We start from the raw sequence: 22,366 nt of genomic DNA on the forward strand, positions 1-22,366 counted from the left end.
GCCATAATTCATGATTCTCTGGGTTTAGCGTGTATGTGAGTGTGTGTGCGCATGTGTGTGTGCATATGTTCAGAGGTGTTCATTATTATCTGCAGAAGTTTGTCCAATATAGACTTTCTTCTTTTGCATAAATCGGAAATTTTAGACCATTATTTTAAAATATAATTCAAGACAGTGTCAAAGAACAATTACCATTTCCCAAATTCATGTACAAAGTATACTAAGTACATAGTAAAAGCAGATTTAAATATAATTTTAAAGTAAAAATACATTTAAAAAATCATTAAATATATTCAATTATAATCACAATAATTTCCTAAAAGATTGTGTTAATTACCCCTTACACTAAAATTGATATCCAGGTAATAATAATTTTTGTCAGTAATGATATTGGTTTAAATTATTTTTACCCTGGGAAAATAAAATTATAGAATTCTAAAAGCAATCCTTGCTTGGGTGGATTGGGAAGGCTGCCAATAGAGAAAATCTAATTCATAAATACAAACAGACTATTACTAAGCATCTCATAATATCATTGATTTGGTTAGAATTGAAGCAAATGATTTACCCCAAGTCTTTTGGTGTAAAAGAAAAATTTTAAATTATGATAATACAAAATATATAAGATCACTAATATTTATTCATTTTCTTTAGTACCATTTGTGTCTTGATTCTATTATCTAAACTCTAAGGTTAAAAGAGATGCTTCACACTCTCCCCCCCACAACAAAATAAAAAAAGAAAAGAAAAAAAAATTAAGGTTGAAAAGTACTTACTTTTAAAACAGTTCCATGATGTTATATACATTATGTTTGTATAAGGGAATGATCCCATGAAAATATGTCAAGTTTTTCTGGTAGGCTAAAATATATGGTGAGGTTTAGATTTTTACCAGTTTCTAAGAATAAATGGTAACAAAACTAGATCTGTTGACAGTTGACTGTTCTAGATTCTAAAGGCTAAGAATGCATTAAATTTTATACTATTATAGTCATAATTTTAACACAAATAGCACTTCCATAGAATAGCATGAATACTAATTAGTGCCTATTTGTGGCATTCATGCTTATTAAGGTTTGGTCTAAGTTTATTGATATATTGGAATCAGAGAATTAGAAGTCATCTTGTTCAATTCATAACAGTCCATCACAGATCATGTGCTTACCAACTCACTAGATACTCTGTTATATTTTAAGTAACTTTCATATGAGAAAAGTTCTGCTTTATACTGAGCCAAAATATATCTTGGGTTAATCTAAATTTATTTTTTTTTTAAATTGTATCCCATCAAAGTTTATCAGACCAGTTGCTTTTACATATTAGCCCAGAGTTCAGGTTCAGTTCCTAATATATATCTATTATTTGAATAAATCACAAGCCTGAAAATATTTCAAAATAGCTCTTTAGTGTTACAAATAATAAACCAAGAAGTTTTTATTTTCCCCTAAACCACGTGCCATTGCAGCCCTGGATGAATGAGGACATATACTGCTAAGAACAAGAAGGACATTGATTGTGTTTTACTCTTAAGGTTGACTTTCCGGACTTCTTTAGCAAGGCTATGACTGTAAAAAGGCATTGTCAAGAGAGCCTTGTGAGTTTCGCTACAGCCCCTGGCATGGGCACTGTAGCTTGCCAACCCCAACAATACTTTCCTCTTCTTCCTTGATAACTCAATCAACACTGATTTTTTTTGGGCATCTGGTTGGCACACACTCTGGGAAGGTAGGCTCCCGGGTGAATCACCATGGTCTCACTTCCCTTCCTGTGATTGTTTTTTTTTGTTTTTTTGTGGTATGCGGGCCTCTGACTGTTGTGGCCTCTCCTGTTGCAGAGCACAGGCTCCGGTCGCGCAGGCTCAGTGGCCATGGCTCATGGGCCCAGTCACTCGGTGGCATGTGGGATCTTCCCGGACTGGGGCACAAACCCGTGTCCCCTGCATCGGCAGGCGGACTCTCAACCACTGTGCCACCAGGGAAGCCCTGATTGGTTTTAAGATAAGCCTACTAGCCCGTTCTGGCTGAAAGATGTAGGGAGAATTCTACTGTATATGCAGGTGATAGATTTCCCAACTTAATGAAAGAGAAGATATTCCAGGAGAAAATCCACTTATGCCCTTTCCCCTCCTACTCAGCATTCTGACCTGTGACAGTATGACATCTATAGCTGCAGTGGCTAACTTGTACCCAAGAGTTAACAAAGCAGGGGAAAATAGTCAGGATGCTGAGGATGGTACAGCAAAGAAAGATGGCTCTGGGAAGCCTGAGGGCTTCATGGAGCCACTGTCTGTCTCCGACTTCTTGTTAGGTGAGGTACATACCTCGATGTTTGAGTCATGGATGGTCAGGAATCCTCCTTCTTGCAGCCAAAAGCAATCCTAATTACTACTGCACTTTTCGCACCAAAAGATAGGCCTGGGGTGCTGGGGGTCCAGATCCGAGACTTCCATTTAATACCAAGGACAGAGAAAAGGAGCATATGAATCTAGGAAGTAGAAAAACCCAAACTGAATAGTAAGAAGGAAGAAAGAGAGAAAACCAGAGAGGACCAAGGAGGGAGGTATGTATTCTGACAACCCCTCCACAACAGGAAGCAGATGTTGAAAATGATTAGGACATGTGTGATAGTCAACTGTTCAAGAATCAGTATGACATGGGTACCACCCATCAGACTGTGTGCTCATTACCTTGTGCTCACCAAAGGTTGGCTGTATCAGAGTAATATCAATAGTTCCAGGCAGGTAGGCAAGGGGAGAGTAGATTCAGCTTGTAAACACCTCCCCATCCCCCAGGTGATGTGACATGGGAGTCACTTAGAATTCCATGCATGTGTCTGAATTTCAGGGGACCCAGAGGCAGCTGAGGTGAGAGCTACCCATCATCAATGGGTCTACCAGGGTCCCAGGCACAGTCGCCTAGTCAGGGGACATGGCAAAGACTCAGTGAGAGATGAGGAAAGTTCTGGTCAGTCTGGAGTACCACAGGACCCTGACCAGGCTGACCACAAGTCACACCCTCAATCAGAGAATGCCAATGGAGTGCCCAGGGTTGGTATACTTCAGAAGTCACTGGTACAGCGATCAGGATAACATAAGCCTTGTCATGGATCCACCAACTTGGAGCTCAGGTTACATAAAGGAACTCTTCAGTTAAAAAATCTGACTAGTCTCTACGTCTGTGTCTGTATTCCTGTCCTGCCCCTAGACGTAGAGAATGGACTTAAGGACACGGGGAGGGGGAAGGGTAAACTGGGATAAAGTGAGAGAGTGGCATGGACATATACACTACCAAATGTAAAATAGATAGCTAGTGGGAAGCAGCCGCATAGCACAGGGAGATCAGCTCAGTGCTTTGTGACCACCTAGAGGGGTGGGATAGGGAGGGTGGGAGGGAGACACAGGAGGGAGGGAATATGGGGATATAAGTATACGTATAGCTGATTCACTTTGTTATACAGCAGAAACTAACACAACAATGTAAAGCAATTATACTCCAATAAAGATATTAAAAGAAAAAAAAAGTCCGACTGGTGACTGCATTGCACTTAGATGACTTTCTCTCCTCTCCGCCCAGCAAGGATGAGACTTGTGGAAAAGCTCAAGGCACTTACAGGAAAACAACAAGGCGAGATTCTCTGCACATCTGAGTGTCACAGGAGAAACTGTTGATGATTCTGTGCTCCAGTGAAGCATGTGTTCTCCAGGTTAAGCTCTGCCTAGAAGGCTCTACACACAAACTGTGGCATGGGGATTCTGACTTCCAGGTTCTGCAATGGGTACCATCTTTGATATAATCTTAGTTTCTCAATGTTATTTCTAAAATTCAGTTCAAAAACTAAATGTAGACTTTTCATAATCAAGTCTAGATTTCCTGTATGCTCATAAATAATTTAAAATTAGATGTATTATCTTGAGTTTCTGTCTCCTACTAACTAATATTTAATTGAAAGTTATATCCCACCTATTTCCAAAATAGTTGGAATTTTAAATTAAGCATTACTTAAAATAGAAGAATCAGAGGACTGCAACTAATCCAGTAATCCTTCTTGGGGAGGTGGTCAGGGTTCAATCAATTATCCGTCAGTTAAGAAACAGAAAAGCTTCCAACTGGTTAAGAGAAACAGGGCAACTCAAGGGATTATACGATTACACATGTATTAGGGTAAAAATAATAATGATAAATAAAACAAGATTATGTGACTATGGATCATCCAGCTGTCTGAACAGCTTAAGCAGATGTGGTCCTTTCCCTAAAGGTCTTAGATTATAAAGTGTGATTGTATGAGAGTTTATTTATGAATCCTGAGCCAATGATCTAAAGAAGATAAACAAGCACAAGTAATAGTGCTTTAAATGCTTAATAAAAATCGTTAAACATCCCTACAGTTTATTCCTCCAACAATCAGTAGGTTAAAAGATTGGGTGGAGCCATTACCCACTTCTGTTTTTGGTTGTATCAATGTTTGATAAGAAATACACCCACACAGAGGTTCAGCGTTTCTTCATGCAAATTATGCCTATGTTTATTGTCTTTTTAGTACCTAGATCCCATTCTTAAACTTAGGGCTCTGAAAGGATTCTAAGTACCAGCCTAAATACAAAACTCATTACATAAATTCCATGTTGCCCTTTTGTTTAGATGTAATTCATTGAAATACTGAATAGCCTGCAAAGAAGAAAAGAGCTGAATATTGTTTGGGTCAAGAATACTTTACTCACAGGAAGGAAAAACCTTCTGGAAGAATCCATTGTCCAGTAGACAACGTGGGAATCATTGGAATAATCTGATTTTGTTACTTGCTGACATTTGTGATTCCTAATACCACGCTTCGCGACTCCTTCAGCTCTTAAATTTTCCTACAATATACCATTGAAAGAATGTGAAGAAGGCTGGTGGATAGTTTTCTATACCACAAATATAGGGTTAGCAAAAAGCATCTATAACTTAGACTTGTAAAATTCTGTCCAGAACAGACTTAATTGCATTCAGTGTTTGCAAATTTAAAGACTAAATATAATTACATATTTTGGTCTCCATATAAGAAAAGCATATGTATCACTGTAACTGGATACCTAATTGCAAACTGTATGTCTTAAGAAGAGTAGATTCTTTGTGCTCTAATGAAATGTGATATAAATTTGAATCAACATTGAGCAAACTCCAAGCTTGATATCTATTCTCTATATTTTAGTCCAGATAATTTAATATTAATTAATGCCTTTAAGATTTTTCGGCATTTTTTTAAGAGGAGCCCTCCACTTGTTGGCTCTTGGGAAAAATATGTTTAGAAGTGAAGAGCAACTCTACCACAGCAGGAAAGACAGATTTCTTCTTCATATATTAGTTATTAGACTGTAATGCAATGATGAGGGTCTAGGTTTAAGATTACCTTTATATTCCTGAGCCTGCTGAGCATGAAAAAGTCTTCAATATTTCCCAGTAACCATGTAAATGCAGCCTGTCTAGATAGAGTAGCACATTCACCACATCTGTCCATTTAGCGGTTATTCAATCTAAGGCAGTTGGCTCCATGAATCCAGTGACCGTCCCCCACCATTGCTCCAGACACCACCTGGTGCTGAAGTGGGAGCTGAGAAAAGTGCATCTCAGAGGCTCTTGCAAGAGAAAGCAGAATCTGACCACAAGGTCAATTGATTCTTCATTTGAAATATCATTTATTTTTAAATTTAACTCATGTTAAAATTTAGTCACTATTTATCTATGTATTTAACGTTCTGTTTTTTTTTTTTTCTTTTTTAAAGCCCAGCGTTTAGAAATCCTTGTCCATATTGTTACAAATTATCACGCTTTTATAATAATGAACTACAAAATAAGCCTGGACGCTAGTCATTCATTACAATGGATTACTAAAAAAAAAAAAATCTTTGAAAATGTCTTTTATTTAACCTCCTAACACCAAAATTATTGTTTGATAATAATGCCTTTCTATTTTAGGAAAGTAATCAGGGTTGACGTAACCTTATAGCCATCCCATGGAGAATGGTTGGCCCAGACACATGGAGGAGATTCCCAGGTGAGATGATGAGTATCAGTTTTCCAGATAAGGGAATTGGAGGGTGGGTGGATGGATGCGTATGTACGTGCTGTAAAAAAGTAAGCTGAGGCACATTAAATTGTTTTTAAACATTTAAACTTTTTATTTTATAGCCGATTAACAATGTTGTGATAGCTTCAGGTGCACAGCAAAGCGACTCAGCCTATATAAACATGTATCCATTCTCCCCCAAACTCGCCTCCCATTCAGGCTGCCACGTAACACTGAGAAGAGTTCCCTGTGCTGCAGAGTAGGTCCCTGTTCGTTGTCCATTTTAAACACAGCAGCGAGGCCCATTAAAAATTTTGAAGAGTTCTTTTGAGCACACACGGATTCTAATCAGGCAGTGCCAAACAGGAGGTAGGGGTGAGGATTTTACAGGCAGGACACAGAAGCGAAGCAAAGCAATGATTTGATTGGCTAGAGCTTCAGCGGGTTTCTCATTTGGGAGAGTCTGATTGGCTGCGTGTGATTGGCTGTTCTCAAGTTTCACTCCCTCAGTTTCCAGTGCCACGGCTTAGGTTTTGGTTTGCTTAGGTAGGCAACTCAGGCATTAGAGCCACCTCCGTCCAATGGTCTCCCTGTTTAAATAGTGCATAGAGGAGGGGTGCCCTTCCAGGCAGGAAGAAGCAGGCGGGTAGGTTCAGAAAAGAGGATTGGGGTGGGGACCTCTAGGCTTCGTGCAGCTCACTTTATCTAGAGCCTAAATCAGGAGGTATGAAGGCATTACAGACTGAGCAGGGCTGCTTCAAGAGCCCTGGCCTTTCACAGCAGGATGTAGTTTTCTTGCGTAGGCAATGGGGCAGAGCAGGGCCAGATTTCTGTTTCATGTAGAACACTGAGGGTTGGCTTTGAGCAGTCAGCAAGGCAGGTGAGCAATTCTGAAGACTTGACTAAGGCAAAAGAGTGAGGCTATGGAGAACGGAGAGGCTTGAGAAGAGACGGGTGATAAAGTTGGAGGAACGATGGTTATTTGGATGTGGGCAGGTGATGGCACAAAAGGAGTGGAAGAGAAGTGCTTGTCCCTGGCTCAGTCATGTTATAGATGGTCACAGAGGGACAGGAAGGCTTGGTAGGCATGGTTCTGAGTTCAGTTTTGGACTTGTCACCTGTGATTGGGGGACTATTTAAAAGGAAAGTGCCGCATAACTTAGGTATGAAGATATTTATATCACACACAGCAACACTCAACATGCTACTCAAATATTTCACTTGGGGTTCTTTTGAAATCTTCCGTTTAAAAGCAAAGTTTCCTGAATTTGTAATAAGGAACTCAGTTCATGAGAATCATAGTATTTGGAATTAAATTTAGAAGTGTATTACTTTTGTCAAAAGTGCCAGCAATAACAAACAAAATCCAACAACCCAAACAAGCCTATTCCAAGCTGTTGTCTTCATCTTACATCCCTTAGTTTGGGTATTGATGCTTGGTCATTAGAGTGACACCCATGCAGGTGACTCACTTCACTCCATCCTACCTCTGCTTCCTTGCTGTCAAGGTCTCAACCATGGTCAAGCTGCAGAAAGGATGAGATTTTAAGTGTACACTTCATAAACCCTGAGAGTCTTCCTTGCCTGGAATTGTTTTGCCTCTGATATGTTACTGGGAGCTACAGCATCCCATTTCATTTTCTCTTGAGAAAACCAACCCCAGTGGTACTTTCTCCACACATTTTTTTTTCCTGGACATATTTATTTTATGGTTATCTCTTTTGCTCTATTGGGCGAGTAGAACTAGTTCAATATTGTATGAAAATCTTGCCATTTTAGGATTTTAAAACATTGTGAAATTTTTAAAAAATATGAGGGCAGTGCCAATAGCAAACATTTATATACATATAACCTCTTCAGGACCTGGGCAACATTTCTATCAAATCAAGTTCTAAGTAATCCAGTAGCATTACTTGCCTTTTTTTTTTAAAGAATAAAATCACTTTATGTCTTCATTCTTTCATTCAGTCATTCATTCATCGAGCACATACTTATTAAGCACTTACTATGTGTTTTGCAAATGTAAAGTAATAGAGATATAACAGTGAACAAAAGAAACAAAATCTCCTGCCCTTAATTAATTGACCTTCTAGTGAGGGAAGAAAGGCCACATTAAGACAAAAATAAGATTTGCGTGTCTACTAACTGCCATGGCACACCACTGAAACATTCTCTTGCATTTACACCTAAGGAAACAGTACTTGTCGTCAAATGCCTACGTACAACCCAACAAACTTTTTTTGTGTACAGTTCCCTTATTTGTATTGAATGTGATTTCCCCCACCCCTGATCTAAAAATGTTGATTAAAATCCATCCCTTTACCCAGCCCAGGGTAGTATAAACATGTTAGAAAAATCCTTAGAATATTTGGCTTATTCTTCTTACTTTACAGATAAACTGAAGCTCAGAGATGTTTTTGATTTCTCTGAGGATCTACAGTTGGTATCAGAGTTGAGGCAAAAATCCAGCACTTTAAGAAAGTTATTACGAGAATATTAACTATTATAGCAGTGTGAATACAAGCAGTGAGTTTATTTTCAAATTCAAACATAAAACCATGACTCAAACATGGGAGAGTGGCTTATAATCTTAAACTAAGTTACCTGAATTGAATGAATTCAGAATTGGGCAAAAATAGTCATGAACTATGTCACAGTATTGTTTATCATAGAGACCATTTCTTGTCCCTAAAAGTACATTATTGATCAATGTTAGAGTGTAATTAAATTATTCTCTTGTTGACTCTTTTAAGGAACACCTAAAAGGATATAAAAATAAAAGTTGAAGGGTAAGCTATGACAAAGTGAGAGAGTGGCCTGGACATATATACACTACCAAACGTAAAATAGCTAGTGGGAAGCAGCCGCATAGCACAGGGAGATCAGCTCGGTGCTTTGTGACCACCTAGAGGGGTGGGATAGGGAGGGTGGGAGGGAGGGAGACGCAAGAGGGAAGAGATATGGGAACCTATGTATATGTATAACTGATTCACTTTGTTATAAAGCAGAAACTAACACACCATTGTAAAGCAATTATACTCCAATAAAGATGTAAAAAAACAAAACAAAACACCACAATAAAAATGAGAATAAGAGCCTGACTGAATATATGTATACTAATAAGAATATAAACTTTAAAAGTAAAAAATAAAAAAAAATAAAAGTCAAGGTATCTGAATCATTCACGCTTGGTAAACAAGCCCCCTCTTCCGGTACCTCCCTAGGAAACAAATCCTGAGCACACAGCTCCACTCTATGAGTCATTACTTTTTAGATCGCATTCTCCGAGCAGAAGCCGAGAAATCGATACCTCTCTCAAGGTTGTAGACATGCTGGTGCTGGGCCCGATTAGTCATTAACCTATTCTCACTCCTCCCAGCACTCACAGAAGGAATTCCAGTGTCTCGGTGGATCTTGAAACAAGTCCTAGTAACAAACTTTGGAATGGCGGCGGGATTTTGTGAAAGGTCTGTTGCAAAATACTTGTACCATCTTCTCACATATTCAGGACCATAAATCCCAATAAGTCACCCAAAATCAGATATTCAAGATGAGTCTCTGAACTATTTCTTCCAATTTTGTCACTTGAGAAATCATTTATCAAATAAACCAAGCAAGTAAGATTTTTCAAAAGACGTGTCAGGATCATCCCACTCGGAAGGGGAAAGAAAATGAATATATTAATGGTCCATGCAGCAACTTTTTATCTGATGCTCTAAAAACTGAACTGCAGAAGAGTTCCTTAGTGAGCTCAAAGAGTTAATGAGGCTTCCCGGAGCTAGAAGCTGGCTTTGGTTGTGTGGTTTCTGTATCCACAGACTCTGGTTCAATCAAAATGTAAATGTTATCTGGGTACACAAAACATATTTCATGGTGATAATGAATCAGTTGACATATTGTTCATACTTTATTGTATAAATTTTAGTGATGTATTTGCCAGAGAGAAAAACGAATACACAGGGAAACGCTCCGCGCTCAGCTCTACAATATGCTCTGGGTTTGACACGTGTCTGTGTCTGTCCTTGCCTTTAATCAATCAGAGTACTGTGACATTGGGAAGAGCCCAACAGCGTCCTTATTGAGTGAGCTAATCTAACTGTATTTGGAATAGGAACTAGAAGATGGGTTATTTTTAAAGGAAAAGCCACTGATTCCAAAACCTGTCCTGCAGCATAGTTACTTAACAGATGTATAAGCACTCAGGTGTGTTATCGTGTGTGTGAAAGATGATCAGATTAGGAGGGGAGAGGTGGCCTGCAGTCACTGGGTGGACGTGTCTGTCTGCTTGAACTCAAGCTTGCACCCCCTAGGCTCTGCACGCAGGCAGAGATGCCAGGACTCTTTGGTGTCTCTAGCTGGCAGGACCAGCTGTCTAATTTTCAGGGCTCAGGGCAAAATAAAAATGGGTATCAAGAATTTCAACATGGCGACAGCAGGACCTTAAACCAAGCAAGGGGCCCTGTGCAACAGCACTAATCACGCTCCCGGGAGGCCTGCCCTGCCTTCTGGGTTCTGAGGATGGAGGGCTGCCCTCTAGCGTCGCAGGAAAAATGAATTCTCCTTTCTCATGCTTATTCTTCCTTTCCCCCCACCCCCAATCTCTCAGGCCCGTTAGAGCTTCCATAGTAAGTTTCTTTGTGCATTTTGTCGCAAGGACATTGATATGGAGTATATTTGTGGGAAAACCCCTTTGCTCATCGTGGCTTACCCTCGGCATAGCAGCCCTGCTACCCAAAGGCACGGAAGTGGACTCCTTGGGATCCCTTTAATTGCATGAGTCTAGATTTCATGCTCCTGGCTTTGTACTAAAGGGCATTTTTCATTCCACTTCATGCTGCTTGGGGGTTATTATTTCATTGTGGGTTTTTTTGCCTTCAAAATAGAAACTGTTGTGAACTTTTAAAAAGGTATATTTGGTGCAATTGATTACAAAATGCTGATAGAATAACTATAATGATTATATTGGTTCAATTTTGTATTAAACATAAAGAGGTCCTCATAAAAATAAGCCCCCAAACTGAAACAAACGAGAAGCCCAATATAACCTCGGGAAGCCTGACATATCTTGATTACTCTACTATATTCATTCCACGACCTGTGTACACGACGGTGAAATTTAAATCATATGGGGGACTTGGGGATGGATGTTGATTTTTGCTCATGTTTTGTTTTTTGTGGCCCTACTTTTCAAAGTACATTGGAAATTCCTAGAAGGGTCCTAGGCTTGGTCCTTCTTTTCCCCCTTGAACATCTGGCATAGGATAGGCACAACATAAATATTTATTGAACGAATTAATGAAAGAATGAGTGATAAAAAATGTCATAAGGGTCAAGGACAAAAATCCCTTCATGCAGAGTCTCTTTAAATTATGTCCTGCCATTGTGTTTAACAAAATCTCCTAGAAATCTTACAGCCACACCCCTTTACCATGTGGAGGATATATATAGGGTATAGCTACGGGTTGTTACTTCCCCACTGGAGAGAAGGAGAAATACTTAAACATGTACTGTTCTCTTACGAGTCTCTCAATACTTTTAACCATAAACCTAAATTACAGATTATTTACTTTATCTTCCTTTTTGAGTGGGTAAAGGCAGCCGTTTATCAATACAAAGGGTGAAGAAGCACCAAGAATTGGAGAGGAGAAGTTGCTCCAAAAGGAAAAGGCTGGAAGTGCGCAGCTCTGCCCAACCTAGACAGACCATGGGCAGAGCGGGAGGAAGGGGAGAATCCTCACGACAGCAGCTGTGCAGCTTCCCACTCACCCGGGCTTCCTTAGGAGACGCTGGTCTCGGGATATTTATAAATCCGATTCATCAGCGCTGTCTTGCAGCTTGTTCTCAGAACCACAAAAACCCTAAAATCCCCCAGGCCAAAAGAAAGAACTGAGCCCGATGGGTGAGTCTGGACCCGCGGGTAAAGCTGAGATTTGAATTACCCCCGGGGGGGTGGGGGGCGGTTACGTCTACCGCCAGGGGTGGGCAGGCAAAGCGGGGTGAGGGCGCAGACCAGGAACTCGACAAAGAAGAGTTCCATCTCCTGCGAGGGCAGGAGGCCGTGGGACCCCCAGGACACGTTCGGGGTAGGGGGCTTCTCCCATCCGTTGCCTCCTTCCATTTCTTCTCCTCTGCAGGTCTAGGGCAGGAGGGAAGGCCCAGGACTTGGTGGAGTCTGGTGGGCAGGGTCCCTGGCCAAGGATCCAGTGTCCGGGACATGCTTCCTTTTTGTCCCCCATCCTTACCCACCGGCCAAGGTCTCGGGCAGCCGGTGGCAGAGCTGTGCCCTTCTCTGGTCTACACCCCCTGAGCAGAGCAGGCATTAACTCTGGCTAAAAATAAAGTCACTAGAAGGCTCCGGGCCGCTCTCCCCACGTGGGCTGGGTCCTGCCGTCCCTGGGCACGCAGCTACCCAGCTCACATGCCTCTGTCCCGCAGGGGGACAGGAGGGCCAAGAGCGGGCAGTGGGACAGTTCGTGAAGGTTTCCCAAGTGTTAGGCAGTGCCAGGGCTCAGGGCCCCCTGCGCTGGTCTGGTACTGGAACAGACAAGGGCATGGGAACAACCCCCGGCCGTGTGCTGGTGCCCGAGAGGGGAGGATCGCGGTGCCTCGGATTCCTTAGGCTTCGGGTGGAGGTGGGATTTGCGGGTCTTGGGTACAGCCAACTCTCGACTAGGAGGAACCCTCCAAAAGGGTAGGCTCCTTTGGAGAGCACCAAGGAGCTCCCCTACCGCCCAGGGAGAGGGCCAGCGGGCTCGACCCCAGGAGTGTCAGGAGGGGGACACTGCCCCTGCAGACATCGGCCCCCGCGCCCAGTCCCCCGAGGTGACGTGGAGGAAGCGAATCCCAGAGCCAACCCTGCCCGCACCAGCGCCCAGCCACTCTCCCCGGTCGCGCCCTCGCTGCCATCCCTGCTGGACAGCAGGGGCTCGGCAGGGGCCGTGGACCGACCAGAGGGCTCCCTCTAAACTCCGATACGGAAAACCTTGCCCTATCGGGTACCTCCAAAGTGTGACTTAAGCTGAAACTGCAGGGCGCAAGTAAGGCGGCCTACCCGAGGACGTGGCGGAGTGCAGCGCTCAATCACACGGGCGGGTGTCCGCCTCGCTTCTCCATTGCGCATTTGGAGCTGTTCTCGGCCAGGGGGTCTCCTCGCGTCCCAGCGTCTTCCCGCCCACCGCAGGGAAGCCCCCTGCTCTCTAAGAGAGTGGGGGAGGACCGTGAGAGCCCCCAAGCCCGCTGTGCTGAGTTGAAGAAGAGGAGGGTGGGAACCCCCTACCCATTAAGGGATGCGGAGGGGAGGGGAATCCCTCCTGCGAGCGCACAGAGGGTGAAAAAGAGAAAGTTCCCGCGACCCTCCGAGTAGGGGATACCAAAGGATGGGAGGTCTCCTCCCGGCTACGCTCTGAGAAAGTGGGGAGGAGCGTGAAAGCACCCTGTCCTACCCACCCCCCGCACACCACTCAGAGCCTGGGGGGACTGGAGGGTGGGAGGGGCCCCTCCCCACCGCACTTGGAGCCAGTGGAGAGGAGTTAGGAGCCTCCGCAGTCTTATGAGCGAGGTCGGAGGTGAGGGCGGCAGGAAGCGGGAACCCCCAGGCCGCGCTCGGGGACCGCGCAGGGCACGGTGGGAGCCCCCGCCCGACCCCAGGCTGAGACAGCGGAGGGGAGGTGGACCTTGCCCGCGCTGATCGTGGGTGGGTCTAAGAGAGGGACCCCCGGGGCTGGGGCGCGGCCCCCGCCTCTCCCCTCCCAGCACGCGGCTGGGCGCGCCGGCCCCCCGCCGTGTCCGGCGCGCGACACGGCCGTCGGGGGGCGGCGGTGGGTGGAGGCCTGGCTGCGCCGCGCGGGGTGCGGGCAGAGGCGGGTCGAGCGCCCCCTGTCGCACCCGCCCCTCCCGCGCGGTGGCGGCAGCGGCGCCGCCGGGAGCTGCCCCCGAGGCCGCCGCCCGGCCCCCGCCCGCGCGTCAGCGCGCCCAGCCCGGGGCGCCGAGCTCCGCCCGCGCCGGAGGCCCCTGCGCGCAGCTCGGAGCGCGGGCAGCGCGGCCGGCCGAGGCAGCGCGGGGCTGGGACGCGGGCGGCTGCGGGCTAGCGGGCGGCGCGGCCCCGGCCGGGCGCGCTCGGCGGGCGCCCCGTGAACCGCCCCGATGTGGCAGGAGGCGATGCGGCGGCGCCGCTACCTGCGGGACCGCGCCGAGGCGGCGGCGGCGGCGGCGGCAGGCGGCGGCGGCGACGGCGACAGGCTGCAGCGGTCCCGGGACTGGCTCTACGAGTCGTACTACCGCATGAGCCAGCAGCACCCGCTCATCGTCTTTCTGCTTCTCATCGTCATGGGCGCCTGCCTCGCCCTGCTCGCCGTCTTCTTCGCTCTCCGGCTGGTGAGTGGCCTCCCTGCGGGACCTGCCCGCGCGCCCCGGGGCCCCGAGAGGAGAGGGAGGTACCCGCCGAGCCGCGTCCCGCCCGGGGCTACCCCTCTGCCCGCGGCGCCCTGCCCCTCCTGCCTGCCCGCGGCCGACCTGGCTTGGGCGAGAACTGAGGGCGAGAGAAAAGTTTCCTCGGAAGGTTCTGCCCAAAATAAAGTTGCCGGGGTGTGCACTGGGTGGACGGCCCGGGTGTGCGTTTTCCACCTCTGCACACCCGCTGGCAAACTCGCCGCGCTTTCCACTCGGCGCCGCTGGCCGCAACAGCCGCTCCACTAGGTCTGTGTCCCTCCGAATCAGCCTCGCGCCTCTTCGCGAGACCGCTGCCCAGCCCCTGAGCTGGCGTTTTAGTTATTTAACTCTCTAAAAAGCCTGCCTCGGGAAAGTGGTGAATGGAGAGGAGAAATGAAAACAAGTATTTTATTATGCATATTTGCCTTTAAATCTGTATGGTTTAGTCCCATAGACAGGGCGAGATGGGGTGTTGACCTGTTGTGAATCTTCAGCCTCCAAGTGTATAAGTAACAAGCATCCGTGAACCGTTGATTTCCTATTTCTAGAGAGGTTGTTAGTCGTGTTTACTTGTTTTGCACAGGTTTTTAAACTGGATTTCATCACTGGGAGCGTAATGCAACTCCACAGCTGATGTCAATTTTGCCAATTTATATTTTTCGAGTAGAAATCCTTGGCTCACTCCCGTGAGCGGTGAGGGGAATCTGTAGATGGCGGTAAGCTTCCTGTTACTGATCTTTCTGTTGGTGTGGTTCAAACTTCTGCACCGCCTGTGATATGTATGTGCAGATCGAGTGCCAGGCGTTGATTAATCAGTGAGATATTTTTGGTCAGTGGTTGATCTGGGGATGTCTGCATCGAATGATGTCTTTTTAGCTTAGAATATAAACATACACCTATATTCATGTCCTTGGAGCAAAGGTGTGGGTGTTTGCTTTATTTCAACACGTGTGCAAAATAGCTGTCCTTGGGTTTTTGGCAATTTATTCTTCATATCCTGAGCCAGATGGTGCTCTAATATTATGCATGGGAAAACTTATCATCTGGGTTCTTTAAAAAATGAAGTTTTCTTTTTCCCCACACTAGTCAAGAGGTGTTGTCTTCGGCTGGAATTCAATGAGATAAGAATAGAAATTAGAAAGTAAATAGAACATCACGATGCCACCGATCACAACTGGGTCTTTTATTATACAACATAGAGCAGAGAGCACCTTAATTCTGTATTCTGGGTGTGAGTTCACGGCAGTCTTCACACCCTTGTTGCCAGCCTGGAATGCTCCCTGGAATGGCATCTTTGTCTCTTCTCACCACTTTATAGGGCCAAAGAGGACCTGGTGAGAGACTTCTTCTCAGTCTCATTGGCAAGCAGGGTCTCTAAAAGCATCTCCTTCTCATTTCCATTCTTGCAGGGAAGAAAACACATCCCTTTTCCTCTGGAAAAAGCAGCCAGGACATTGCTACTTGTGATTCTGTTGAATCTGTAATTCAAACCCGTTCTGGCTGGTTCTCTTCCAAATGGAAAAGAAGGAGCAGGTGATGGCCTATTTATAGCACCATTAATATATTTAAAGACAAATGTGAAGTTCATGCTCCCCTACACACACCACTTTGTTTGCTATCATACAGATCTCTAACTTCTTAAACCTTGATCTACCTAGATGTTCTTGAATGGGTCGCCAGGGATTCAGCACAGTCAGCTGAAAGCTCCCTTCTCTATTTGTCTTTGATCTTTGTGTTTCTTTACCCAGTTCCTTTATGTTCCATTTCACGTGGTGCAAATGCTGGAGCGGTATCTTTTTAAAAAGCTTATTCGGGCATCTTTACTGTTCTTGATAAATCAATCATTCCCACACTCTCCTGGCATTCAGCTAAATCACTTTAAGTACAAAGCAGGCATTTCCCATGGCATGGCTGTAGCCCAGGGTGAGGTCCAGAGATGGTGGAATGGATCCTGTCCTTTGCTCTACCTAAACCATGCTCTGACTACTTTGTAAATCCTGCTAGGTGTTGAGCTGTGCAGAAATGTTCCAGAATCAGGAAGGGTGACGTGGTCTGGTGGAAAGGCTACCTTCAAGTGGGCACTGGGGCTACTTACTGGGCCTGGCATTGGGAAATGCATGGGAGGAATGGGCACTGTCTTCTGCAACTTGACCTTAGGAAGTACTGGCACAGTTCTGAGATCTGGACAGCTCATTTCTATTTTGCTTTTAGTAATAGCGTAAACAGCAGTTCCACTTTACTACATCCATCCATGTAGTCAAAGATGGCTAGGTTAGGAGCATTGGAAGATGGGACAGAGTTAACATGGAGTCATGTGCACACAGAGTGGGGTGAATTCAGTTTTCAGACTGACCAGAGCTTGGCTTCCCAGAAATCTACACTGGGAGACAGAAATAGCTGCCTGGGGCCTGCCCAGGTTTCCACCTTCCTGCGCTTTACTGGAATCACTAGGACAGATTCTTCTTTCCCTTGAATCTGCCTGATTTTGATTTCCACTAGACTTCCATCAGTTCTTGTAGTAGAAAAAGTCTGGTAACTTTCTTAATGCATATCCATAGTTTTCTGGAACATTTGAGTCACAAGATGATCCTGATAGTATCCAAGTACATAGTGATTTTTTGGTATATGTAATTGCCTTTGTGTGAAGTGACTTGAAATATCTTTTAAAAAGAAAAAAAAGTAAGCTTTGTCTTGACTTAGTATTTCCCTAATTGGCATTATTCACAATCTGCTTTCACTTAATTTCAGTCTATGGTCAATCTATGCGTCTGCATCATTGATCACGAAGATAAGGTAATCTGCAAAGTATTTTTATTATATTTTAAAAAGTAAATTCTGAATTGAAACTTTACTATCTTGCTTAACTATTTTCTACATAAAAAGTGATTAAATAGGTTTAATCCCATATTTGTTAAGAAATATCAAGACGAAACAAATAGCACATATGATAGCATGTCTTGAATTTTAATATCTTGTTTAATAATAGGAAAAATATTTTCTGTTTCTTATGATGGAAGTTTTTGATGATAGTACTGGGCATGGTGAACAAAATTAAATTACCCTCTGGCATGAGAAAACTTGGAACTAATAAGACCAAACTTTAAGTTCTAGGTCTTATGAGGTAGCTTCATTTTCCAGGACTGGTTCTTATTACTAAATGCATGAAAACCTCATCTCAGAATCAAATCCTCTCTCATTTATTATGTCCAAAATCAGCCAACTTTTCTCAAAATTTGCCCGTCATGGTTAGGAAAGGCTGGCATAAATTTTTTAGTTTGTCAAATACCAGCTAGCTCCAGCCAGATTTGTTTTGGTTAAAATTTATGATTAGGGATGGTCAATATTTCAACTGGAATGGAAAAATTTCATTCCCATAAATTTTAAATAGTCAGATATTGCAATAAAATAGTTTTTTTCTGGTTTTTTTACCGGTTTTTTTTTTTAGTTTGGTAATATCCAAATGAGTATATACTTTTATCAGTATTACATATGTAATATGTATGATTTTGGCAGAATATGATTTACCTTCTTGCTTTTACCGTGATTCGGTGTTCTAGATATTTCAAACAATGACCGTAAGTACTTCATTACAAATCAGTTTTCCAGCATCAGGTGTTTTTTCTAGGGGCAGATATATGAGTGTTTCTTTTCTCTATACATGGAGAAAGAATCCTAATTCTTCCAAAACGAATAAGTGAATCCAATCATTGTAGAGGCAAATTGGCTTTATTATTCCAGACATTATTTCAGCGCCCCTAGTGGGTGGAAGGATCAATGGGGAGAAGTCTTTTCTTGGGGAGTGGAAGGCTGGAGAAGGCAGATAAATACGTCTGACATCTCCTCTAAGGAGCAGGCAATTCTCTGCATACTTTCTCTAGTCTCTTAATTCTGGGGGTGGAGGGGTAGTGCATGCTTTTAGGAATTGGAGTGGAGGCAGCTAAAGATCTGTCTTTCTGCAAATTTCTCTGTATGTGCCGGAGAATCTTACTTGGCAGGTGTTTGTAATTTGCAACCAGTAATTCAATAAGTCACTTTAATTATGATTTAACTGTGGTATAAACAAACGACAGTGAAAAACTGTAGTTTTCTGCAGGAAAGATGGTTGCAGTTTAGAGGCCTAGCAAGAAAGGATTTGGAAGCATCCTTTGGATATTAAAGTGCATAATTAAATATATGCACGGTACCTTGCCTTCTCCATTTAAAAAAGGCAGAGTGTAATGGTTAAGAGCATCTGTGTGTGTTGGCATTTTGACTTTGTCCCTTTCCATCTCTGTGACCTTGGGCAAATTGTTCAACTCCTCTATGCCCCAGTTTTCTTGTTTGGAAAATGAAATGGTACCTGCCTTCTAAGGTGATGGTCCCAATCAGTACACGTGAAGCACTTAGAAGAATGCCTGGCACAGAGTATGCCCTCAGGAACTGTTGTCATTACTGGGTCTTCTGTAGTTGCATATTCATTGTTGCTGTGAAAAACATGTAGTCACATAGTATTAGAGCTGGAAGGGCGCTCATGCTACAGAGGAGGAAACTGAAACCCAAAGGCGGTGGCTCTTGTCTTTAAGGGTGCAGTTGTGGTGCTGGGTGTCTTGACTCTGCCTGCGTGAACTAGGCTGGTGATCACTGCAGATCTAGAATCCCCAGCTCTGGTCCTAGCACAGCAGCAGTTTTCTTGTTTGAAATTTCATGCTGATAGGAAAGTCCTCAAGGTTCATTCTGTGGATGGGGTTACATTTCCATTTTTTTCTCTTTTAATGTTAAAGAACTGTAGGGATGCTTCCCCACGATTAACTCATTGAGGTAGACTTCATTTATTTCCTTTATGCTGAATGTTCCCAGGGTTTTCCCATTAAGCAGCAGGTGCATTTGCAACTTTGCTTTCGTTGGCCAAGTCCCCGGCATGAATACTGTGGCCTGTAAAATCCATTCCTGTGGAGCTCTGTGTGAAACTTACTGGTATTTTTTAACTTAAACATTCTATTTAAAAAATAATAATGCTGTTAGAGCTGATCTGTTACTTTGGTAAAGGTGTCTTATGATTCTATTAATTACTTTGATCTGTTTGTTCAGGAATTGCTAGTGATGGGACAGTCAGGGCTAGGTGCTTGTGCATAATCCGCTGGTACCCCAGTTCCTTCTATAACTCGATGTTGACATCAGTACGATCCACTGGACTTCACTCATTCTTCCCTCACTGATATTCACGGAGTGCCTGCTGGGGCCCGCACTGGGATGGGCATCCCTCTGGGTGGCACTCCATCCAGAAGCAGCTCACCTTCGACACGCTGCCACTTACCTGTCCATACTAGGGTGGTCTGTTAGCCTGGACGCCGTGAGCTCAGAGTGTCTGCATCTGGTCCTTTTTCGCTTTGCTCTCTCCTCCACTGCTTCCCCTCTCCTCGAAGCCTCCCCCTCCCCGTGCTGCTTATCCAAGTTCAAGCTCTCCTTCCTGAGCTTAAACAGGTCAGCCTGTGCTGTGCATTCCTATCTGTATTGGTTGCTGCCTCTGATGCCTGCAAAGCTCATTTGTTACATGAAATAATTTACCCACTCCATGACTGTCATCTGATGGCAGAATAGTTTTGTCAGTTCGTCTTGTCTCCTCAACTAATTGTTAGTTTTTTCAGGGAAGAAACTTAGCACCCCCATATTTAATACAGTGCTAACCAGATCGCAGGTGCTTAACTAACATGGATAATTTAGGGGGTAGATGCATTTTTCCTTAGCTGCTGTCATTCCCACTGTGTAGCCTCTTGTTAAGAGCATAAAACTGTCACTAGACCTGGATCTGGTCTCAATGTTGCCACTTAGTGTTCCTGACAAATTAATTTATCTGCTGTGGACTAAAATGAATAACACAACCAGGCTCAGGGAGATATTTTGGGAACTAAGTAAGATGGATCCTGTGGACATTTAGCACAGAGCTGGGCACATGTCGTACCCAAAACAAATGTAGGTCATTTTTATTATCATACTTGGAGCACACAGGGTTTTCCTTGTCAAGGTCCCCTGTAGGTGTATTTCAGGCTGACAACTAAATGAGTACTAGAATTTTTAAACCTGGGTATGAAAGAACAGGGGATGTTTTTCTATTTATGTGATAAGTATGAATATAGCTTTGAGGTACTTAAAAAAAAAGATGGAGAAGCATAGATAGTTTAATTAAAGTCATATTGTGACACAAGTTACCGTTCTCTAGCACTAAAATTCTGCCAAATTGACACTGCTATTGGCCTTCATATTTTTTTCAATTTTGTTAGCTTTGGTTAATGTTATATAATGTAAAATGAACAAGAGTGATAAGATAATATTTACCAGGCAATTCCCTGGTGTCAAACTAGGAAATAGATACACATCTGGCAATGCTGGTTTGCAGCCACCAGGTGCGTTTGGGGGGAGGGAAAAGGATTGTTGAGCCAGCTTGTGTGTTTGATCCATATGGCCAAATTAAGACTTTGCTAATGTTGCTTCAATGCCCTATTTGTATAAAGATACAATAAAGATCACAAAGAAGGGAACCGGGAGAGGTTTGGAGGAAGACTTCATTCGTTCATCTGTTGCTGGCAACGTTACAAATAATCATTTTTGCTCCCTCTTTTCACTTAGGCTTATGCTTCCATCCTCAGGTGCCACCTTCAGGTGAGAGAGAGTGATGGGCAGAGTTATGAGATACTCAGCCTAAAAAACTCCATGAGCAGCTCTGCCAACTAGTTTTCTGACTCTGCCCAGGGCTGTAGAACGACAGTGCCAAGACAGAAAGAACGAGAATACAGACCTGGGTCACCACCATTAGGAATGCATAAGGCCAATTGTATCTCAGAGTCGAACCAAGCCACTTTTTGCTTGAAATGGAAGATTTCAATATTCAATGTTTAATTGAATATTTTATTCAATTAAAATCTATTGAATGAATAATTTATTGCTTTTGAAACATACAAACATAAAGTACAATGGCTTCTTTTTAGAACGTTGAAATTCTTGAGAAGACTTCTCAAGATGATGCTTATTGTCTGAGAGAATCTTATGAATAAATCAAGTGTCTAGGGTAACCACCCTACAGCAGGTTCCTGGTGGAGACGATGGCGGACCAGCACCATGGTGATGGGAGCCCTGACTGCAGGGTTTTGGGATTAGAATTTCTACCCAATTTCCACCAGTGTCCTTTATCATCCCTCAGATGTAGTGATGCTGGGATATTACAGCCAGGACGGGCCAGAGCTCATAGGTGCTGGCTTCCATTCCATGCTTACCCCAAATGCTGAATTATTGCGTGTGTTTTAAATGTACTGTATGATTTTTTAAGCTCTATAAAAAAAGGGAAAATAATTAAGATTTCTATCTACTAGTGAGCTGTGCATATGTTGAAGGAAAGGAAGTTTTAGACTGGTGCATTAGTAGAACTAATAAAGCTATGTGATGTTACAAATTCAGAGGATAAGGAGATCAGATGAATAAAAATGAAAGAAATAATGAAGAAATGTTAACATAGTTCACACACATGATTGATCTGACACCTAATCCTCTCCCATTATTGGCTTGCAGTTAATTCAAACACATAACATCCATATTCTTCGGAATTGGACTTTAGGTGCACAGAATGGGATTTATCATTTGATTAATTTGATTAATCTTTGATTCTTGAGCTCAATCCTCATTTATATCTATTTGGCTTGCTTGTTTATTTACACTAAAATTAAACATCCACGAACCCAGTCCAAACTAGAATATCCCCAATAATGTATTTCAGTCTACACTGCACCTCTCCCATTCCCCTACCTACCCTCAGAAGTAAACTTCATTTGCACTTTTTGTTTGTCATTCTCTTGCTTTTCTTTTTGTTCATTTTATCATACATACCCTATATATATCATGTGGTATATGTGTGGTATAAAGTGGT

The 22,366-nt window shown here is 43.5% G+C and overlaps 1 protein-coding gene across 1 annotated transcript in view; it reads left to right on the forward strand.

Moving 5' to 3' along the window:
* The first annotated feature begins 14,165 nt into the window (after positions 1-14,165).
* Positions 14,166-22,366, forward strand: part of ADCY2 (adenylate cyclase 2) — a 433,654-nt gene continuing 425,453 nt past the window's right edge. The window contains exon 1 of the mRNA XM_067730355.1: positions 14,166-14,418. Coding sequence (XP_067586456.1) covers positions 14,188-14,418 — 231 coding nt within the window. The 5' untranslated portion in view covers positions 14,166-14,187. The remainder of the gene's footprint in view (positions 14,419-22,366) is intronic.

This window comes from Pseudorca crassidens, chromosome 3 (assembly GCF_039906515.1).
Source record: "Pseudorca crassidens isolate mPseCra1 chromosome 3, mPseCra1.hap1, whole genome shotgun sequence".
In the NCBI taxonomy this organism is placed as follows: domain Eukaryota; kingdom Metazoa; phylum Chordata; class Mammalia; order Artiodactyla; family Delphinidae; genus Pseudorca; species Pseudorca crassidens.